At 41.2% G+C, this 21,655-nt stretch overlaps 1 protein-coding gene across 5 annotated transcripts in view; it reads right to left on the bottom strand.

Moving 5' to 3' along the window:
• Positions 1-20,969, bottom strand: part of LOC307024179 (calcium/calmodulin-dependent protein kinase type II subunit gamma) — a 40,465-nt gene extending 19,496 nt beyond the window's left edge. For 2 of the 5 annotated variants that reach the window (XM_079658066.1, XM_079658067.1), the window contains exons 1-5: positions 20,746-20,969; positions 18,762-18,856; positions 6,853-6,912; positions 3,129-3,183; positions 2,822-2,887 (exon numbers count right to left, since the gene is read on the bottom strand). In XM_079658066.1, the coding sequence (XP_079514192.1) occupies positions 2,822-2,887; positions 3,129-3,183; positions 6,853-6,912; positions 18,762-18,856; positions 20,746-20,810 (341 nt within the window). In that variant the 5' untranslated portion in view covers positions 20,811-20,969. The remainder of the gene's footprint in view (positions 1-2,821; positions 2,888-3,128; positions 3,184-6,852; positions 6,913-18,761; positions 18,857-20,745) is intronic. The other 3 variants (XM_079658069.1, XM_079658070.1, XM_079658068.1) reach the window with 2 other exon arrangements.
• Positions 20,970-21,655: the final 686 nt, after the last annotated feature.

The following is a 21,655-nucleotide window of genomic DNA, read 5'->3' as shown; positions in this document are numbered from 1 at the left end:
GAGACGTGTCAGTCTCTGCGCTTCATCACAAACATCAAACATGTACACCGCCGGGGCTTCAACGACATGCATCAGCTTTAAAACATGCTGCACGTTTTAAAGCTGATGCATGTCGTTGGGAGGAAACATCATTCTTCAATACAATTGATTACATGACTAGATATTTTGTAATGTTTTTGGGGGTTGTTTTAAAAAGGTCCCATTTCATGGCCATTTCCACTGATCATAATTCCATTGTTGAGGTCTACTAGAATAGATTTATATTGTGCAATTTTCCAGAATCACTTTGGTTTCTCATACAGCATCTCTGTAAACTACGTGTATTCACTGTATTTCACTCTCTGCCTTTAACGGCTCGTTGTAGCTCCAATAGCTCCAGCCCCCACCCTCCCTGTGATCACAATGTGCTCTGATTGGTTGGTTCGCGTTGTGAATCGCGCTGAGCTCCGTGGAGGTGTGGTTTCCTTGTTTAGCGATACACAGCGAAACACAGCCAAACTCACCCTGAGCACACACAAAGTCACAGCCGAAGTAAAAACAATAAGTGTGGCTTGATATTGAGTAAGAAAAAGGTTGATAAACGCTGTGAGAATGGGTCTGCAGAGAGAATTTCTCCGCAATCCCAACTGTCTGTTATCAGCCTGCAGCCAGGGAGCAGAAATCAGCAGAGCTGCCTGCACTGAGACTGTGTGTGTAGATTGGTCAATTTGGACCAATCAGCGGGGGCTTAACGTAACGGCTCCGCAGACGTAACGTAACGGCTCCACGGATTGGCCCATTTAGTTCCGGGTACGTGCTTTCGTAAGCATGTACCCGGAAGAATCAAATGGATGATGACGTTTCACCAACGAGGCGTTTTGGGGAGGTATTTTCTGTGTTAGAGTTTTACTCGCTACAGGGTGTACTTTAAGGGTTGTGACTCTGCACACCGTTTACATGCAGAAAAACCTTCATAACACACAAGGGGACGGGTAATAACCGGAAAAGCATGACATGGGAGCTTTAAGCCTCTATTGGATAGTGAGGAGACCGGACATGTCGGGAAAGTTAGATGGGGAATGACATGCGGCAAACACTCCGGTCAGCCGGGGATCGAACCGCTGCTCGGACGTGTGGTATTATGTGCTAAACTTCTCTGCTATCGGGTTGCCCCACACTCTACATTTTAGGGGCTGTTTGATCAAGGTTGGGTTGACCAAATGATCTCTGTGATGTGACTGTAAAATGAATTCCCTGATGAAGGTCACCATTGCCGAATTGTTAGCATGTTTGTTTGATATGGACAGAACAAATCGGTGGAATGGAGATTAGTCAACTTTCTGAGGAAGATATGTGGGTGTTCTACCTTTTTTGTCAATGGGTATTCAAATTTGGAATCTTATGAATTTAGATTTATCAATAAAAGAATATTTAAAAGGGTCATCTGCCCTAGGACCTACAGTATTAGTGAAATATGAAATTCAAACAACTATTACAACTAGTATATATGAATCATTGTGTAGAGATCAATCTTTTTATATTTAGGATATAGAGCCTGCAGAATTAGTTGACTGAGAGCAAATGAACAGTTTTAGGATGATGGTTGATTTGTTTTCCCAAGCAAAAATGCTTCGACACGGCTTCTTAGGTGTGAGGTTTTTTTTGTATAAATTAATCATTGGATATGTTTCTTTTAGTTTTCTTTAAGTGTTTAAAAAGTCAAACAGAAAAATCATGACCCCACAGGAGGCTTTAGGAAAATGTTATAGGCGTACTCTCGACGTAATGTTATGTTGGCGTACAAAATAATTGACATTTACAATCACTGTTATCTTTGAAAGACATACTGGGTTCTGTGGTTAAGACAATCAATACTAAGGAACATGTGTGGGAGGCCTCACACCACACAGTCAATAAATCTTTATCCCAGTAGCAATTTTAATAATGGGGGCGTCAATTCAGCTGCTACTAATACCATTATTTCTCTATTCTGGCCAGAGCGAATGCTTTCACACTTGTGACTTGAGAGTGTTGGCTCACCACGGGTCTTGTAAAATGTTCCTGCATGCCAGCACCGACCACCTTATTACTGTCCTACGCTCCGTGTTGTCAGGCTCCACGACGACACTATCTGAGGCTCATGTTCACGTCTCATCCGTGGAAAGGTTAGCGGGTCAAAGGTTGGACCCAGCTAAAGAGAAGCTTAGTCCATGTTGGTTGGTTTGTGCGTGTGTGTGTGATTGTGCCTTTCCAAAGCCCCCCTCCCATGTACGGACAAAGACCCCCTAATCCAATTGTACGACAGACTTCATGATCTCCAGGAAAGGAGGATAACTCTGAGAAGGATGAAGTAGCGAGGAAGGAGAGAAGGCTTAAATGTCGACAAAATGTCAGCAAATGGAAATCTGTCAAATCCACATTGAAAATCCACAGAGGCCAAGACGGCGTCATAATCTTTTTTTACTATCAAGGATATTCCATTTACGATAAAAAGAAATCTAAAAATCGAATTCCTCACATTTAAGAAGTAGAGTAGTCTGTCCTACACTTTATAATATGTCTTGGTGTTCTCTAAATGACCTAAAGAAGAATAGATGGGCGTTTGTTTCACTGCTTCTTCAGTGCAATGGGAGGATGGGGAGTGACGCATGTGCAGAGGCAAGTAAATTGATGCACTTGTTGACAGGGGGGGGGATTTTGCTGACAAGAATACAAGCAAACCAATTATATCCACCACTGTGTGCTCACACTGACATTAAAAGGGAGTTTTCATATATTTAATGAGATTAGATTGTATGTTTGCAGCAGAGTGCATCAGAGCAGCTCCATAAGAAGCGCTTACCTTGCATCTGCCTCACTGTAGTACTCCCGGGCTACAATGTCTTCAAAAAGCTCTCCTCCTGTCACCCTGGGAGGGGGAGGGAAGAAAGGAAAGAATGGAGAAAAGGGGGGAGGAAAGAAAGAAAAAGCCAAGAGAGAAATGTCTGTTAGCATAGACAAACACACTGCAGCAGCAGCAGCACACATGGGTAAAATGTCACGGTGTGTGTGTGTGTGTGTGTGTGTGTGTGTGTGTGTGTGTGTGTGTGTGTGTGTGTGTGTGTGTGTGTGTGTGTGTGTGTGTGTGTGTGTGTTCAGAGTATACTCACAGGTCAAAGACTAGGTAATGGAAGCCTTCCTCTGAAATACTGTCATGGAGTCTCACTGCAAGAAAGAGGGTGGGCAGTGAGACAGGAGTCGGTGTATAAGAATTAAAGAATTGCTGCAGTGTTTAGTCTGAGGCTGCGAGAAAAATGGACCAAAGGCGGAGCTGGAGAAATGAATGTCAACTTTGTGGCGTATTATTTTTCTCACCGCAGTGTGTTGGGAGAGCACATCAAGATGTTGGGCAATTAGCTGCCATTCAATCAAACCACACACTTTGATAACTGAATGTCTTTTGTTTGAGTCCAAATTAAAAATGCATCTTTATATTGAAAGCACTTCATGTAGCACATTTCGATATTGATGCGATGACTGCATGTATATATATATATACACACTATATACTGATATGTAATGTAAGACTAGATATTGTCTTGTTGGTAATGTAATAGGTGTTGTCTTTTATTGGTTTTAATGGCTTCATTAGAGTAAAGTAGGGCTGCTCGATTATGGCAAAAATCATAATCTCAATTATTTGTGTCAATAATTGATATCACAAGTATTAAAAACGATTATCCATTTACTTTGAAAACATCAATTTATTGGAGAAAAACAATTTGAACAGTATGTTTTTCACAGTTCATTACCCTGAACTTTAAGTATAATTCAACTGAAAAACCAATAATAAAAAAAAAAGAATAAAAAAAAAAGGCATGATAATAATAAAAGAATTATCGTTTTATTTCGATTACGTTGTTTTCGTAATCGTTGCAAGCCATAATCGTAATTGCGATTAAAATACGATTAATTGAGCAGCCCTAGAGTAAAGTGATGTATTGCAGCCATTACAACCTTACCAGACTGTTCAGGGTCTCCTAATATTTGCCTCTACCCACTCAATCATTATATTCATATTACTGATGGTTATTTATTAAAAATGTAATTGTGCAAATGTGTTGTGAAAGCACTGATAGTCAACCTTGCAATATATTTCCTCTGTAGCATTCAGCACTACTTCATACCTTTTAAGTGTTGTGTTTAATGTTTGATGTTCTTCAAACTGTAGTTACATCCTGTCGTATGCAAAGCTTCATTTCACAAAGCTTATATCTTCTTCTACCTGTCCTTCCTGCACAAGTGCAGTCCAACACTTATTGTTGGGGTCTTTATTGAGCCCTTCATATTCATTTTGCTTGTAGCCAGAGAGAAGGTGGACAGTATGGTAGCAATATTCATATGTGAATGATGGAACGTAAGTGCCATGTTTGACCATTTAACCTCCATAAAGGCTACAGGAAAATGCATAACGATATTTTAAGTGAAAAAAGTGTAAACCGCAAGAAATGTATGTCGACAGACAACAGGAAATAAGGGAGATAGATGGGTGTAACAAGCAACATAGGTTTCCGGTCAAATCAAAGCTTGTGGTTACAAAAAGTGATTTGAACCATTACTCCCCTGAGACCCCCTGTATGAGGGTATTCTGAGCCAATCTCCTTAATAAGTTACTGACACATCTAAAGGTCTGGGACCAGAGCAGGAGGTTATGTTTGGAATAGAAAAGAAAGACAGTTTAATAGAAACACAAGTGCTTGTTACCAGTAATGTTTTCTGATTACTGATGGAGATAAGTGAGGGCTTGGTCAGTAATAGAAAAAGAAAAGTGGTGATTACAGTAATTGGCTCATAAAACCGTGGTACTGCGGTTTTACGGTATCATCCCAGCCCTGCTGTCGATAACTCAGGCAGAATGGAGGCAGGAGCCGGCGTTAGAGAACGGGCCCGACACGCCGCTTCAGTTTAGTGTCGACGCGCCACAGCTATCGTTATGTAAAGTGAATATCAGTTGTATAATAAGATGAAGTAGGATGGCCCTGCAGCAAGAAACAAGAGCGACTGCTCTTTCCTCCTCCTCCCTTCTTCTCGCTCTCCCTCCATCTGTCTCCTACTCCTCCTGCTCTCGTCTCTCCATCTGTCTCTTTTTTCGTGCCCTCTTTTGTACAAAGCTTGAATGCAGACTATGCCAAAATATGTCCAAAAGAAAGGAGTGAGGACAAGAGAGAAAGAGAGGGATCTATACGCAGAGAACAGGAAAAGTAGGCGAGGGGCAAGTAAGAGCCTGGGGGGCCGGTAGAAATCTAGGACATGAGGACACGAGGAATAAGAATGAGAGGAGTGGGAAAGGTGTCATTGATTTTGTCATGTTTCTCCTTCCTGCCCTTTAACACAGTTCTACTCTAGACATCTCAATTAGAGCAGCACAATGCATTTCATTTTCTCAGCATCACTGGAATACATATTTCCAGGACTAGCACGCTGTTACGCGCTGCGATGTCAGAATGGTCAGAGTAATGAAACTCAGCTAGACAGCAGAGGACAGGAAAGGACTTTTTTCTTTTTTACAACATGTCTGAAAATGTCTCGTCTCGGAGCATGCGGAGCAGAGATATGTCGTCAGCAGCGGGGCGATAACCTTCCCTAACCTCATTCGTACCGCCTGTACCTTTCTGTGTTTAAAAGACGATAATAGCATCGACATGTTCTTTTGTTTCTGTTGCCACAACAACTGTACAACTTACTGGAAAAATATTATAGCCACAGCTAGCATTATACAAGCTGTTAGCGCCTTGATTCCAATGCAAAGTAGTAATGTTGAAATAATATCCATATGCCATCACTTCTGCTGCATAGACTTTATAATGTCTTTGTGTTCTCTAAACTAAAACAGATATTTTTGTATGTATACAAACCTACTAATTAGAGCTGTCAAAATGTACGTGGTTCGTTTACATGACGGGTCATAACTCCTGCTATTAGGATACAATGTCACTCTGTCACCCATTGTGGTTTTCATGGACATTTTTCTCGTTTAGTTCGGCGTTGCATTTTGCGTTCAATTCAAGAAGGTGTTTTGGTGTTAGAGTTTGTTTCACAACTTAAATGAATTATAGCATTCAAATGTCAGTATTTGTGTACGTTTCAATATATGTTGGAGTATTTGTTGACAACTGTACTACTAATTCAATTATTATTAATTCGCCTTGTGTTGACAGGAGATCACATTAAATGCTGAAAGTTGAGGAAAGGATCTTAAATAAATGTTTCCCCCGGATAACCAGACAAAGAACTATATTGTATAGAACATCCGAAATGTGCTGCGTGTAGAGGAGATGCTTCTGGTGCAGCAGGGAAAGTAATCAATGTTAATCAGCACAAGGTACTCTGGCTTCTTCATTTAAAAGCAACACATGTTCCACTCCAACAAGTGTGCAGTGCAATATGAAAATAACCTGCATCTCCATCCTCCTCCATGTGTCCACTCATAAAATAATCTTATAAAATAATAAATAGTGTAGTCAGACTGCACACTGTTCATAAGATCATAAAATTATACATTTTGAAATTATGACATTTTCAAACAAGTACACAACATTTTACAGTTTTTTTTCATTTAATAATTCATGTCACTACATCATGATGGGACATGTAACTTTGTTATGTTATTTGTAATTAGCACCTCTGCCTCTTTCACACTCACGGATAGCTTTAATGATGCCAGAGAGCCAGACTCAGCTTTGTGATACAGGCCTCTGCTTGCTTATAGCCCAGTCACCTTAATTATATAATCCAGGCTTGCAAACAAGTACTGTAGGCAGCTTATTCTTCTGACTCAAGTTACAGACACGACCACACATTACACATCACAAGGTCATGTGCAGAGAAACTCACCGATGTTGGGGTGCTTCAGCAGACGGCAGATACGAGCCTCTCGCTCCAGCTTCTGATGGTCTGAGAAAGGAAGAGTTACCGAGAAGTTAGATCACAGAGCAGCAACATATTTGTGGATCGTTACCTGTTCAAACTACTGTGTTTAGCACAACAATAGACAATAAGGTAAGAATGTTCATAAGTCCATTCAGGTGAAGAACAAAAAGAGTATCACATAGTAAACATAATACAAGTACATCACTGCTGTGCTGTAGGGGTCAGACAATATTACTTTTCATTATTACCACCCAATACTTCCATATTTCTGCAGTAAACATGAGTTGGCACAAATGGCCTACCACAATATAAACCATTTCTCATTGTTTCAATCTTATTTCATTGCAGAGAGAAGTTCCTCTTATGGGCTTTTATCTTTCAAGAACGCTGGTCAATTCCTGGATATAATAAATCGACATTTTGCATCACAACAGTTTGTCTTGATCAAATAAAGGCAGACAGGAAACCCTCATCTTCATCAAAACTGAAACATGGTATGGGTCAACCTGACGCCACAAATGCAGCAAAACACCACATTCACTATAAAGATTATTTACAGAAATGTTTAAAGTTGATGTCGCACAAGTCTCAAAAATACTGTTGAAGTACAAGAATTAAAATATTAAAAAAGGGATGGGTTTATTTCTGTAACAGATCAAGATCACTTTTGTGTATGCAAAGGCAAATATTTGGTGTGATGGCTCTAATCTATTTGTACTACACTGTAACTCAGACGAGCCACATTTGCCTATAGGGTTACAGACTTATGGTGCATTATCAAAACTCCGCTTCTCACAGGTATCGTTTTATCGCAGATTATGGTAACACTTTACATTAAAAAAGGTACACAAATTAACCATCAACTAGTTGTTAATTAACATGCATATTAGCAGTATATTGACTCTTTATTAGTCATTATAAAACACTTATTAATGCCTTTTTCTACATGACCATATTCTACAAGTAATAAGCCATTAGTTGAGAGTTGTTCCTCAATAACCCTCAAATTAGTGCTTATTTGCTGCAAGTAAGGAAGTTGTTGTACATGAGTTTTGGTCTTAATATGCGCTGCTCAATATGGGCCTAATAAGTCAGCAGTAGCACAAGAATAGTAATTCTCCCATAATAACACTTAACAAATATGATCTACTCTTATGTAACAAGACATGAAACTATAAGTGTTAATTGTGTCTAAATAACTCAACATTAGGTATTTATATCTAAGAATATGTTTTGGGGTATTGCCAGTTCAGCTACCAATAGCAAGGTGATATTGACCTGTATGTTTCATATTTGCATATATTTTTGTAAAATGTGCACTGAAGGTTAGACAGGAAACCGGGTACAGGAAGTAGGAGAAAGTCAACTGAATAGCATGGCAGGAGTAGACATCGATGAGTAGACTGCAACTAATTTTCCCTATGCAACCTGAAGAGTAAAAGGGTCAAGTCCGTCAAGAAAGCAATGACTGTACATTTAAGTGTGAGCCTTACAATTACACTGTAAGGATTAGTAACATGTATTGTGTTTATGTGATGACATCTGGAGCTGTTTAAACTCAATGAGAAAATGCGTTAGCATTCGTGCTAGCATTAGCATTCGCGCTAGCGACATACACGGTAGCGTTAGCCATACTAGCCTGTATATATGCTTATTGTAGCTAGCATTAGCTATATTTACCTTGTTTACACTTAGCGGTCCTATGTGTTAATCTGTGTATGTTACACTTGCATGTATGAGATCATTAAGTGCCTTGTAACTTCTTCTTTTTTATAGTTTAACTGTTTGAATGTCAGTGGACTGCAAATAAGTCTATAAAGGAGCATGGCTGCTCTTTCCCTGGCTCTCAAAAGAGTTTGGCTGGCTGTTTAATCTATGTTCACACTGAGACAGTACAACACAGAGAGAGCAGTACACCTAGTGTGTAAGTACATACAAGCAGGTCACACAGTATGATCACAAATACATAAACTCTGTTAAAAATCTGTTTTTATTAAAAAGTACAGGCTGCATGTGTTCTCAGCCTTGGAGAAACTTGACATGTTTTGTTATGCGTCTGAACCTCTCTTTAGTGGTTCATTAATAAAACAGATATTTCAACGTGTGCCTACTTTGTTCATGTACTGTTGAGGTTAATTTCAGTACTTGTGTGCTATAATGTATTTACAAAGTGTGAAGAGGAGGCACCTTTAGAATAGGGAACCTGTTCAGGTCAATTAGAGTCAAACTACTAGCTTATTGGTTATGAACAAGACTTCACTTTAAAATAGGGAACATATTCTTAGATAGAAATACCTAATTTTGAGTTGTTAAGACTTAATTAACACTTATAGTTTCATGTCTTGTTACATGAGAATAGATCATATTTGTTAAGTGTTATTATGGGAGAATTACTATTCTTGTTGTACTACTGCCTTATTAGGCCCATATTGAGCAGAGCATATTAAGACCAAAACTCATGTACAACAGATTCCTTACTTGCAATAAATAAGCACTAATTAGAGGGTTATTGAGGAAAAACTCCACTAATGGCTTATTACTTATAGAATATGGTCATGTAGAATAAGGCATTAATAAGTGTTTTATATTGACTAATAAAGAGCCAATATACTGCTAATGTGCATGTTAATTAACAACTAGTTGATGGTTAATTTGTGTACCTTAATATAAAGTGTTAACCTGATTATTAAACCGTTTGTGAAAATTAAGGCTGTGTGAAGCAATGAGTGAACAGTAAACAAGTTTGTACTTGCAATTGTACATGCGTTTGTGTGCAAAGAGGTTAGTGTGAAGTCCAGTTATAAAACAGAGTTTGCATTTCAGCTTAGCGGATATGTTAGCTAAAACAAAAACACACACACCTCATGTCCAAACTAACATCCTTGTTTGAGGATTTTACTGAATCCTGTAGCAGTATGTGTGCTTACGCTTGTGTTTGTACAGGATGTAACCACCACATGACTGCGTTAAAACTACTCCCTCCAAACACTTTGGGAGCCGTGCAGCTGAGGTCAGAGGTGACTTTGGGTAACTGCAGTGAAGATCCAGCATGACTCAGTGTGTGTGTATGTGTGTGTTTTACCACTGTGGTGAGGCCAACTCTGCCCCACAGCTCCACAGCGATTACAGCAGCCTCACTAAGATTTGCATTCATTTCCCCAGTGCTGCAACAGCCTGAGATCAAATTCACATGCTGTTGCTGAGCAATCATGTATCGACATTCCCAACTGTTCTTCTCCAACTGCAATACAGCATGTACAGGCATAATCAAAGAACACAGGATCATAAAAAAGCAGCGTCACTGTCTGCAACCTCACTGCATTGTTCTTCCCCTGGCTTTCTCTGACTTGTTGCTAGCTAGTTTAAAACGCTCTCATACACGGTGCTACACACTCCACATCTCCCCTCCGCTAACCCCCCCGCAGGTATAGATTTCCTTCATCCGAGAGAAAGCGAGTGAATAAGGGAGAGACCTGAACCTCTTTCTAATTACACCAGTGACGCAGGACTGAGAGACAGACACAGAGAAGGAGGGAGGATTACATGGAACGTCCATTTGCTAGAAGAGGATCACAGCTCCCCTGTGTGTGCGCGCGAGCATGTGTGCGTGTGCATGTGTTTGTGTATAGCCGTCTACCCTGGTGCAGTGTCACTGCAGCACTCACTAATTCATTCAATCTCCTTATTTGTTGGTGTGAGAGTGTGTGGTTGAAGACAGGAAAGAGAGGGCTGGAGGGTAATTACTGGCACTTCCTGCTGCTCTCTAATTGGCCATCTGCTTTGCAATGGGGCGGGCCTACAGCCATCTTACATCAGCTGAGGAGAATGGAGAGGGCCACACACACACACACACACACACATACATACATACATACATACATACATATATATATATATATTTATAAAATGGACAAGTCAAATCAAGCAATCTGATTGGTTCTTAGCCGTAATATACTGAGCGTATACCACGGGTAGAATTGTAAGTTACTTTTCACAACAAGTCAGTATCCCTCCGTGTCTAAGAAAAACAGTATACCGTTGGGCTGAAAAGCAAACTGCAGGCAGTTTGCTTTTCATACTGGAACAAGAAAGCAGCAGAGAAGTAACGGGGCAGAAACCCTCCTTTTTACACAGCGGTCCAGACATAGACATCAAACGGCAAAACATATTCAGTGTGCAGTTCCTTTGGCATTAGGGCAGGGATATATTGACACTTTCCAAGGTTTGACATAATGAATTGTGCTACTTTTAAAGCAAGCAACGATGTTTTCAAATCTGTAATCAAAGAGGTCCGCAAAAACACTATCGACCAATCAGATTGCTTGATTTGACTTGTCAGTTTTATAAATATATTTGCATTTCTTCCGTTACGAAACAAACTTACAAAGCATAAGATAGAAACATTTAAGATTAACTTCGACCTCCGGGGGGTCTTACTATGGAGGAGTGGATTGAGCAGTGCCTATCTCCAGAAAAAAAAAGCACCTAATGACGACATGCAGAGCTACGTGAAGAGCAGGTAGACCAACTGGAAAAGTACCACAATTCAAAAAGTTTTCTGATGCGGTTCTTGAAACAAAGCAGAGAAATTATGACCGTTAGTGGCCACAGGTGCGAAAGCTCTCTCCAGAGCTACTGGAAGCCGAATCTTGGGGACCGGAGAAAGTGGAGCAATATTCTCGCCACGCCAAGCAACAGCCTAGAACAACCTCAACCTATACAAGTGACCACGTAAGCCATGCTACTGATGCTGGACAGTTTTTCAGTGGATGCACAATAAACAGCAACATACACATTAATGTAAATAAACAGCCAAATAATGGATCAACGCTCTCTGTCTAATATGTTCGCTAGCTGTTAGTGTTGTTGCATAGCAACCACCTCGCACTATGTTTTGTGCAGAAGGCAACGGAGGGACTATTTTATTTTGAACATCATTATTAACTAATAAAAAAAAAAAAATTAGAGTGTGTATTTTTCTTTCATATTGCCACACTTGGTAACCGTTTTATCGCGTCGGGCCGAACCACGCCCCTTAGCTGTGATATAATGAGCATATACCACGGCCTGTCGTGAGCTATTGATTGAATATATATATATATATATATATATATATATATATATATATATATATATATATATATATATATATATACATATACATACATACACACACTAATGCATACATACCCCTCGATCTGGCACACATGACAATTGAGCTGGAGGATCCAGTTCAGTGGGACTCAGGCACGTTTACATCCAAACTGTAAGAGCTGGGAAGTGTTGACTAAATCTTTTTGAGTATCTGCTTTGGGCCAGTACATGTGTCTTTTAGATCAAATGTAATGAAGATGTTTCAGCCAATACACAACATTGCACATATGCACACATTGTAGTGCAATATTCAGATAATACAAGTTACATCAATTCAGGAAATATGAAGTAAAAGAAAACGAGAATATGACCAACAATCCTACAATGATGTTCTTAGTGGTGCCCAAAATGTACATTGGTTTGATACTTTGGTAGTAATGGTACGGTTGTTATCATGAGTTGGTTATTTTCTTAATTACAACCTCCATGTCATTTTGTGGTATATTTGTCAATAATTGTAGCAGTAAACTTTTTTAGGCTATTATCTGATGCATTTATAACAATCCAAACGAGGATTGTTAACTTGTGAGAAATCGTCGTTTGGATGAGGTTAAAATGAAGCGCAAGCATTTCTTTTAAATTCTTTCAGCAAAAAACCAACCCGAAACAAAATTGTCTTGTACAAATAACAGTAATATAAGATTTACCCCGAGTGCCACACAAGGCGTTGTTGTGACTTGCCAATTGGAAGAATTGTCCCACCAACCTAACTGGCGGTAAGATATGTGCATACATAGCAAAGCACATGTCTTAATTATATGAGTATTTATCTGCCTCTTTACAATGCATAAGCATCTGCCATTGTGGTCACTATGGCAACCACTACACACCAAAAACATCTCATTAGCTGAGTTTCTTTTTGATCAATGGCAGGAAGCACACTGCTTGATAATCAGACTTACTGACGTGATTATTCAGCCTGACATTGTGGTAGCCAAATGATGTTAGCCATTTTCTGTTGACGCAGTGGGAGAAGTTCATTTAATTGTTTTCACATTTTTTAAAGGAAATATGCCGATTTAAAGGGTAACCACACCCCCAGTTCCTACGGTAACTCTTACTTACAGCATGATTTTAAAACGCATCAAGCAAACCATGATAAGGTCGAAGACTAGCGGTAATGTTTTGAATTATATTACGGTCAGTTGGTCTAAAAATCTGATTAAGCTCTGAATGTAGCATAGTTACCAGAAGATTGGCAAGACTATGGTGGGTAGACCTCGGACCTAGAGGGTAGAACATGTTAAAGTTGAATGCATCAATATGGTGCACTAGGACAGCAAAAGAGGTTAGATCTATGAGGGATTTGTGCTCAATCCACACTCAGACATTAAGGTTACTTGCTCACTACAATTACTTTTCTTTATTTATTGCTTTATACCTCATATTCATGTATATGACGTACTGACTAGAAGGCGAGTAAGGAATTTCATTGTTCATAATTTATTGTACGCTTTGACTTCATATGAGCGGTGATGACACGGTATAAATAAAAGGTCACACCCACAAGGCCTCGTAAACGAGCTGGCGTTTGTTTCAGGATAGGTAAGTTAGGTTGTTGACATTGTTGGGGAAACTTCTGAAGCAATTGGAGTCAACACTCAGAGAGACACGAGGAGAGCTGGAGCTTTGAAGGCAAACACTGACGGTTTATTTAGGAGCTTCGGCCGGAGAATTCACAAGACATGTCACGGGCCACAGTTTGACCACACGGTTGAGATGCCACAATCAATTCTGAAGAACTCTCCTGTAGCTCCAGGTTTTAACTAGTTCAGAGTGTAATAATCAACATTCTTCAATAGATAGACTAAACAGCTGAGGGACACTGAATCACATTTGTTGTCGCTTATGGCTCAAGGTCATCTACACCCCGAGAAGGATGTGTTCCAGGTGTCCCACAACAATAACTATCTCTGAAAGAGAGTTGCCAGAGGCCTGTACGACGAAGCCGAATTTATCGCTTAGTGGGCTAACTTCAGGGAAAACTCTGGGTTTCCGGTCCTACGACGCTGGTTCTCTTTTTAGCGGGCTAGATCTCCATGGTAACTTATGCTGAGCGGCTAACCTGGCCCGGAGCAGGTTAGGTTGCAGGCTAAGAGATCAACTCAGTGAAAGCACCGCCTGCTGACCAATCAGAGCTCAGTGTGCAGAGTTTAAAGCGATCAAGTCATATTACAGGAGAAAGGAAATACAGAAAAGCTGCCGCTGAAGGAAAGACAGCCGGCAAAAATCAACTGACTGTGTGAACGTGAAAATGAATAGAATATCACCTCCCATCTTCAGAGCAATCTGACTATTATAACATTAGCGTTAAGAAAGCTTAATTAAATACCTGCCACAACATAAGTAACCGGATCAAAGTAACATTACGTACAGTCCACGGCACTGTTAGTGCAGACGTCAATGTGTCCCATTATCATTCATATCACATCATAATGTATCATATATTTCCTTATCATAGTCAGCTTCTTGAGCCGTATCTGGCCGTGCAACACTCAGTGTCACATACTGTATGCAGAAGTATTATTTCAAGCAACACGTTAAGTTGACGAAACACTCGAGTCAAATGTAATTAAAGTCAGATCGTGTCTTAGACGGGGCAGTGAAATCATAAACCTGTTAATGTACGCATTCAAACACTTTTTCTTTTACCAGCTGTATTCACCTTGCAGGTGCAACTATGTGGCTTTTATCCTGGATACAGTGTTTAAGTCATGGATGTTTAAAGTGTAACTTCTTCACATCTCTAATATTATAGTTCATTTTTCATTCAGGAAGTGTGACGCTGCGCTGTCAGTGCGCTTCTTCATGTTTGTGATTGGTCAAATGTTGCTAACCCCGTCCCTTTCATGTGAACGCGCACCTAACTAGATAGGACACGGCTGGCTTGAGCGATCCACTTGATAACCCGCGTCGTAGGACCGTTTAGCGAGAGCGCGTATGTTTTGGATTAAGCCAACCGGCTAACTCAAACATCTCCAGGTTAGGTTGAACCGGCTTCGTCGTACAGGCCTCAGGTCATAAACAGGTAACAACAACAACTCGCTAGGCAGCCCCTCCTTATAGGAGATAAAGGCTGCTCAAGGTTGGTCAGCTGCGTCAGAGGGCGAAAGGTAAACATGTAGGGCGAAATTATTCCCTGACAGACATCACAGCACTGAGGACAGTACGCCGCGTTTACGGTGAAGTCTGCATTTTATTCTTCACGCAGCACCTTACAAACATAATCTGCCTCAATGTCTATTTTGTCATGGTTAGCAAGAGGTGAGAGAATGTTGTTAGATGCTAGCTTTAAGCAGAATATTACGTTTTTCACAATATACATTTCTTTTCAAAAATACAATTCTGAACTAAAATGTGATATTTATTAAGCCTCAATATGTTATGTACAGTGCAGTACTTGCTTCCTGAAGTGGAAATCTTCTCATATGTATTGATTCATTCATTATTATTTCGTCAACTTACAGTAATCAGTACTGCTGTGTCCATGCCAACCAGGCTAATCACCCTTCTGGCCATGTCTATGTCACTACCATTTTTAAGGATGTATCTTAGTAGCCATGTACAAATATGATGTGCCCGTTCTTATTCCCGCCTACAAACCATGATTGGTGGACTGCTTCTTTGATGGGGAAAAAGCCACCAATGAGCAAACAATTTGATCTCTTCCAATCACTGAACAATTGGAGATGTGGGTGGTGATTCAGAGGTCTGAGAGAGAGAGAAAGGCCAGAGGTTTGCCATTAAAAATAATAATAAGAGACGTCAGGCTCCAGGAGGTAAGCAAGGAAACAACTGGACTGAGTCGGAAATATGAGACACTTTTAAGCAGTAAATAAATATAATAAAAAAATAGGCTAATAATTTTCACTGGGACAACAATGCAGCCCCAGGACACTCAAAGTCATTGAGGAGGAAAGGACACACACACACACACACACACACACACACACACACACACACACACACACACACACACACACACACACACACACACACACACACACACACACACACACACACACACACACACACACACACACACACACACACACACACACACACACACACACACACACACACACACACACACACACACGTCAACAAAAAAATAAAACAGAGAATTCATCGTGCCGAAAGAAAATTACACATTTCACATTGCCATGTAAAGCTAATGTTATTTATAGAATTTCAAAAATACCTCCTCAATCCTTCATATAACTTTTATGATGTTTGTATCAATGTTGAGGGATTTATACTTTTAAAATCATATATAGCTTTTTTTTCCTTCAGTCTCATTAAGAGCTGAAACAGTTGACAAAGCAACTAATCACTATTTTGATGAAAGATTGCGTTTTATGCAAAAATGGCAGAAAATGCTGTTTTCAGCCTGTAAAATCCCCCGTTTTGGATTTTGGTCATTTAGTAACATCACCTTGGAGTTTGAGAAACAAAGATTGACGTGTTGCACTATTTCTGTATAACAAATTATTAATTAATTAACCGAGAAAATAATTGTCAAATTATTCAATAATGGCATTAAACCTAAGTGGTAGTCCTAGTGTTAATTTCTTCTTTGACATAGAAGCATTACACTGATTTTGTGAAATGTTATATATGTTATTCGTAATTTTTATTATTTAGACGCATTCATCCATAAACTGGAATAACTTCATACCAGATAACATCTAAGACCTTAGATTCTGAGAGGAGTGAGAATCAGGTGCATGTCACTTTTTTTGCGCATATTGTGTACCCTGCTGCCCACTCGCATCCGCCCCCAACTGCCTGTAGGCTGGACCATCCCGCAGCCAACGGCCTACATACATCCCTGACATCCCATCACGTCCTTCCTCCTTTCGTATCCTTTCTTCCTTCCACTCCCTTCCACCCCTCCCCCCTCCTCAGATTACTGCAGTGTTTACCAGAGCTTTGAGAGACTTACCCACCAGGCCACGCGTGAGGTCACATTCGCCCCATCGGGCTAAAAAAAAACCACCCAAATCCTACCAGGCAAGCTGCCTGCTCACGCACTGGCTGCCTGTGTGTGTAGGTGCATGTTTCGTCAGCCAGGCGGGTATACCGCAATGTTCCTATTCGCACAAAATCTTCTTGCATCTCATCTCGCCTCACTTGTGTCACTGATCTTCTTACGAGTCTATACTGCACACACACACACACACACACACACACACACACACACACACACACACACACACACACACACACACACACACACACACACACACACACACACACACACACACACACACACACACACACACACACACACACACACACACACACACACACACACACACACACACACACACACACACACACACACACACACACACACACACACACACACACACACACACACACACACACACACACACACACACACACACACACACACACACACACACACACACACACACACACACACACACCCCCCCCTTGGTGGGACATTAATACCAGGAGCTGCCCTGTGTGGACACATGATGGCATGGCTAGAACAATAACGGTATTACAACACGCTCACAGATACCTCACAATAGAGACACGCTCTATTCGTGTTACCCGCTCTTTCTCTCCTTCACACACACATAAATGCCATCAGACAACAACAGGGAAAACAGGGAGGCACCTATAGAATTTGTGGGGTCTTAGTGGTTGATGAGATACATTTACCATAAGTGGATTAGCCTCAATACAAACCAATCCCCCTTTGCAGAAAGACAAGAGAGCGGCAATGAGTGAGAGAGGCTCGCAGAGGAAGATAGGCACGGAGGCGATGAGAGAGAGTGCAGGAAAGAGAACAAAGGAAGCCAGGTGTGTGTGGATGTCAGGAAGGAGCGCAGGACTAATTTGTCAGATACAGAAAGGAGAAAGCAATTAAGTATCTCAGTCTGAAGCCAGGGGAGGCTCTGACACACTGACACAGGCTCACGTCATCATTACAACATGGCACGCTAAAGCAGGCATGGGCACGTGGGTGTGGATCTATGCAGGCATGCACATCCAACGCAACAGATACAATTAAGGAGTGGGCAGTGGAGCTATGTAAAACCGACAACAATTAACAAGATATCAGACTGCAAACATCTTTCTCATCCTGCCTGTCCTTATTGTTTTTTATTACGGGTTTGTTTGTGTGCCTTTTCCATGAAGAGCATCTTAATATTTTGGATCAATTCATTGTACAGCAGTTGTCTAATGATACCACAGAGGAGCGATTGAGAGTTATTCAATACAGTGTTTATAAAGAGGGTCATTAAACCATCAAGATGTTGCAGATAAGAACTCCCCACAGACACAATGATTGAATTAAAAGAATCTCCTCTGCCATTGGACTCCTGTTCATGTGCACACTGTTCAATAAGGCTGGGCAATATGACGATACATTCAGAGATGAGAGACATGACCCAGCAGAGATTAGTTATGCATTCAATACGTAAGCTTTAGCAAAGTTTAAATCAATAATCTGCATGATGCAATGCATGAGTAGGATGAAGAACTTTGATTTGCCAAATTCTCTGGATTAAACAGAAACAGATATTTACACCTATGTTCATATATAATAAGTGCTTCTCAAATATAGAGAAACTTAATGTCAATAATGATGGCTGTCCCAATGTATGTAATGTACTGTATAGCTTGTCATATATCAAATATACATACATTAGCATCTGTGTGAGTGTTTAGTGTTAGCATACCTCTTGCAGACAGCTTCTTAGTGTTGATGATTTTTGCAGCATATTCCTGTCCTGATGACTTCTTTACACACCTACGCACCACTGAAAAAGCTCCCCTAAGAAGAAAAAATAAAATCAGTTCAATTTCACATGCAGATCACACACAAACTGAGTTTACAGTTATTAGTATCAAAGCCTCAGTATGCAGGAACTGAAAAGGTGGGGAACAACCAAGTACATTGGGATCAATATAACAAGCTTCTCAAGCATTAGTGCTGATATCAACTCAGGTCTTGGATTATAAATGAATGGTCAAGTGCTTTGCTAATCTTTAATAGGCACACAATACAATGCAACCTTCAGATCTGCAGGAAATTCAATTTGCAAAAGCCAGCACAAAGAATGGGCTGCATCTCACACAACAATGGGCAATATGTAATACATTCACAAGGTAACAACGTTCAGTTATAAAACTGCCTAAGCTGAAAAGAAAGTGTACAGTAAAACAACTCCTACTGGGGAGTTTTATATTGACCTAGATGGATGCTCCATATTTGTTCACCTACTAGCAGCTTTAGTTCAATTCTGAGCATCACAGAACAAGTAATTATGCATGATTTTCATAGCGCTTATACCAGTCTCTACTACCTGCAGTATCTGGCCCTACGCAGTTTTCTTGAAAGAGGAAAGGCTGCCTAGTACTCCTCTGGTTGATATATTGCTGCTACTTTCTGCTGCACTCTACTCCTACCACTCTGCTCTTAGTTTCAATTATTTACCAGTAAAGGAGAGGTGACAAAAGCACAAGTCAGTGCATTGACGTTAATATCATATGACGGGGCAAAAAGCATTACCAAACGGGTGCAGAAGCACAAGCAGAGGCGAGTGGTCAGTCTGCAGAGCGATAAGGAGCAGTACAGCCCCTCTGTGTAGGTGTGTGTGCCAGTGCAGTGGCTGTGCAATCAGTACCATCGATTACCGTCAATTACTAGGCAGAGAGTGGAAATGGCAGCTGAAAATTAAAGCGGGTGTATCTTTATAAAAGGCCAGTATCGCCCTGGTTTTGGTACAACAGCAGGAAAAAAAGCATTCGCCTGCCAAGAACGACAGATGCTGCTGCTGCTGCTGCTGATGATGATGATGAAACAGAGGAGGCAGTGGCCCACTTTTCTTGCCGTCATCAAAATACCGAGAAAACACGTCACTGCCTCTAACACAGTAAACGCCAAATTGCCGTTATGTCAGCCCCTGCCTTACGAGCACCTCCATTTAACGTCAATGCGTTTATTGACAACATGAGGCTCTGGCCAGCTGTTGTGTGGGCATTACAATGCAAACATAACATTACGCAGCACTGTCTACACGGAATAACTTCCTCATTAAGTGATCCAGGGGTACGTAACGTTATTCAACACGGTAACACAAATCATCTGCAGCTGCTCGAGGGGAAAAAGTGGTCGGCCTAGTTAGCTAGCGACCACAGCCTCTGGTCTACCGAGGCAGCCCAGAGCTGTCAGACCCCGGTGCCAGTGAAATGTCACAGGGCTGCGTCTCCGGCGTCTCCCGGGGCCCCGCTGACGGGTCCAGCAGACCAGAAAATACCGGCTAGCAAACACGGAAGGGCTAGCAGCTGTCAATGCACCACCATAACCGACTAAAATACGCAATGCTAGTGGGCTAACTCTGCTAGTTTATCAATATCAGCATGGTAGCTCGTTGGCTAGTAACTGAACGTTAGTGCGCTGCTCTCCGTTACTGCGGGAGTAGTTAGCTATCCGATAGCAACGGTTATTTAGCCTGACTGCACCACGATAGAACAGCCACAATTTAACACATATCGACACATTTACAAAACACTCAAACATGACTTATATGTAAGCCATTCTGGCCAGCTCTCTCCAGCTAGCTGGATAACCAGAAATAATGTTAGGCGAGGTTGCGGGGGTGGGGGACAAAACGACAAGACAAACACGATGCACACTGTAACGTTACGACTGCTGCTTACTTTCCGAGCTCCTCGTACAGCTGGTACTCGTCTGTAAACCGGGTGCAAGTAGCGGGGATTGCCATGGTTGAAACCTTGAGTGGGGAGCCCGAGCCTTGGGGTACGACGGCGGCTGGCTCTCGTAAGGGGTCCGGGAGGAGGGTAGCCTAGCCTCCAACACTGGAGTATCTTTCTGACAGGCAGGCAAGGCTGAAGAGGATAGAGGCGAACAGAGACGGAAAGGGAGGGGCTGGGGACAGGAGGAGGAGTGATGGTGTGTGTGTGTGTGTGTGTGTGTGTGTGTGTGTGTGTGTGGTAAAGGGGAGGAATCCTCGCGAGAATTGGCTCGTGCAGCATGAGACTAAGGCCTAGTTCAATGAAGTCACTCAAAAATGTGGGGAGATGGTGCTACATTCTTAGTGCCATGTAGACTAAATACACAAACACTTAATGTTTGAAAGCAGACGTTACATGTTGCATGTAAGGGGCATAAAATAAAACATATTTTACATCCAGCCAGTTGTCTCCATATAACTTCAACATTTTGCAGGGAACATAACAGCAACATTTTACTGCACTGGATACTCCCAACCCTGGGTCACACTTCACTGCAGCAGAGAGGCAAACTATGACACACAGAAACACATACACATTGCATAAATACTCGCACGTACAGACACACACTCCAGGGATCAATATTGATTAATGCAGGTCTTGCTCTCAACACAGCAGGGCCCTTCTGTTCCACTGATTTTTCCCTTTGGCGTTTCGTGTATGTGCATAAGAGAAATAAGGATAGGTAGAGGAGGGAATAGTGTGACTGCTGTATCAGGTTTCCACTGACAAGCATGCACCTATGTTTTTTCCACAGTGAGTAAGGGCTGTTACAGTAGCTTAGCGGTGCTAAAAGATTGTGTCACACAGATCCAGA

The sequence above is a fragment of the Notothenia rossii genome, assembly GCF_949606895.1.
Source record: "Notothenia rossii genome assembly, chromosome: 11".
Taxonomy (NCBI): domain Eukaryota; kingdom Metazoa; phylum Chordata; class Actinopteri; order Perciformes; family Nototheniidae; genus Notothenia; species Notothenia rossii.
Note: the sequence above shows the minus strand (reverse complement) of the source record. Positions and strands in the feature narration are given on the sequence as shown.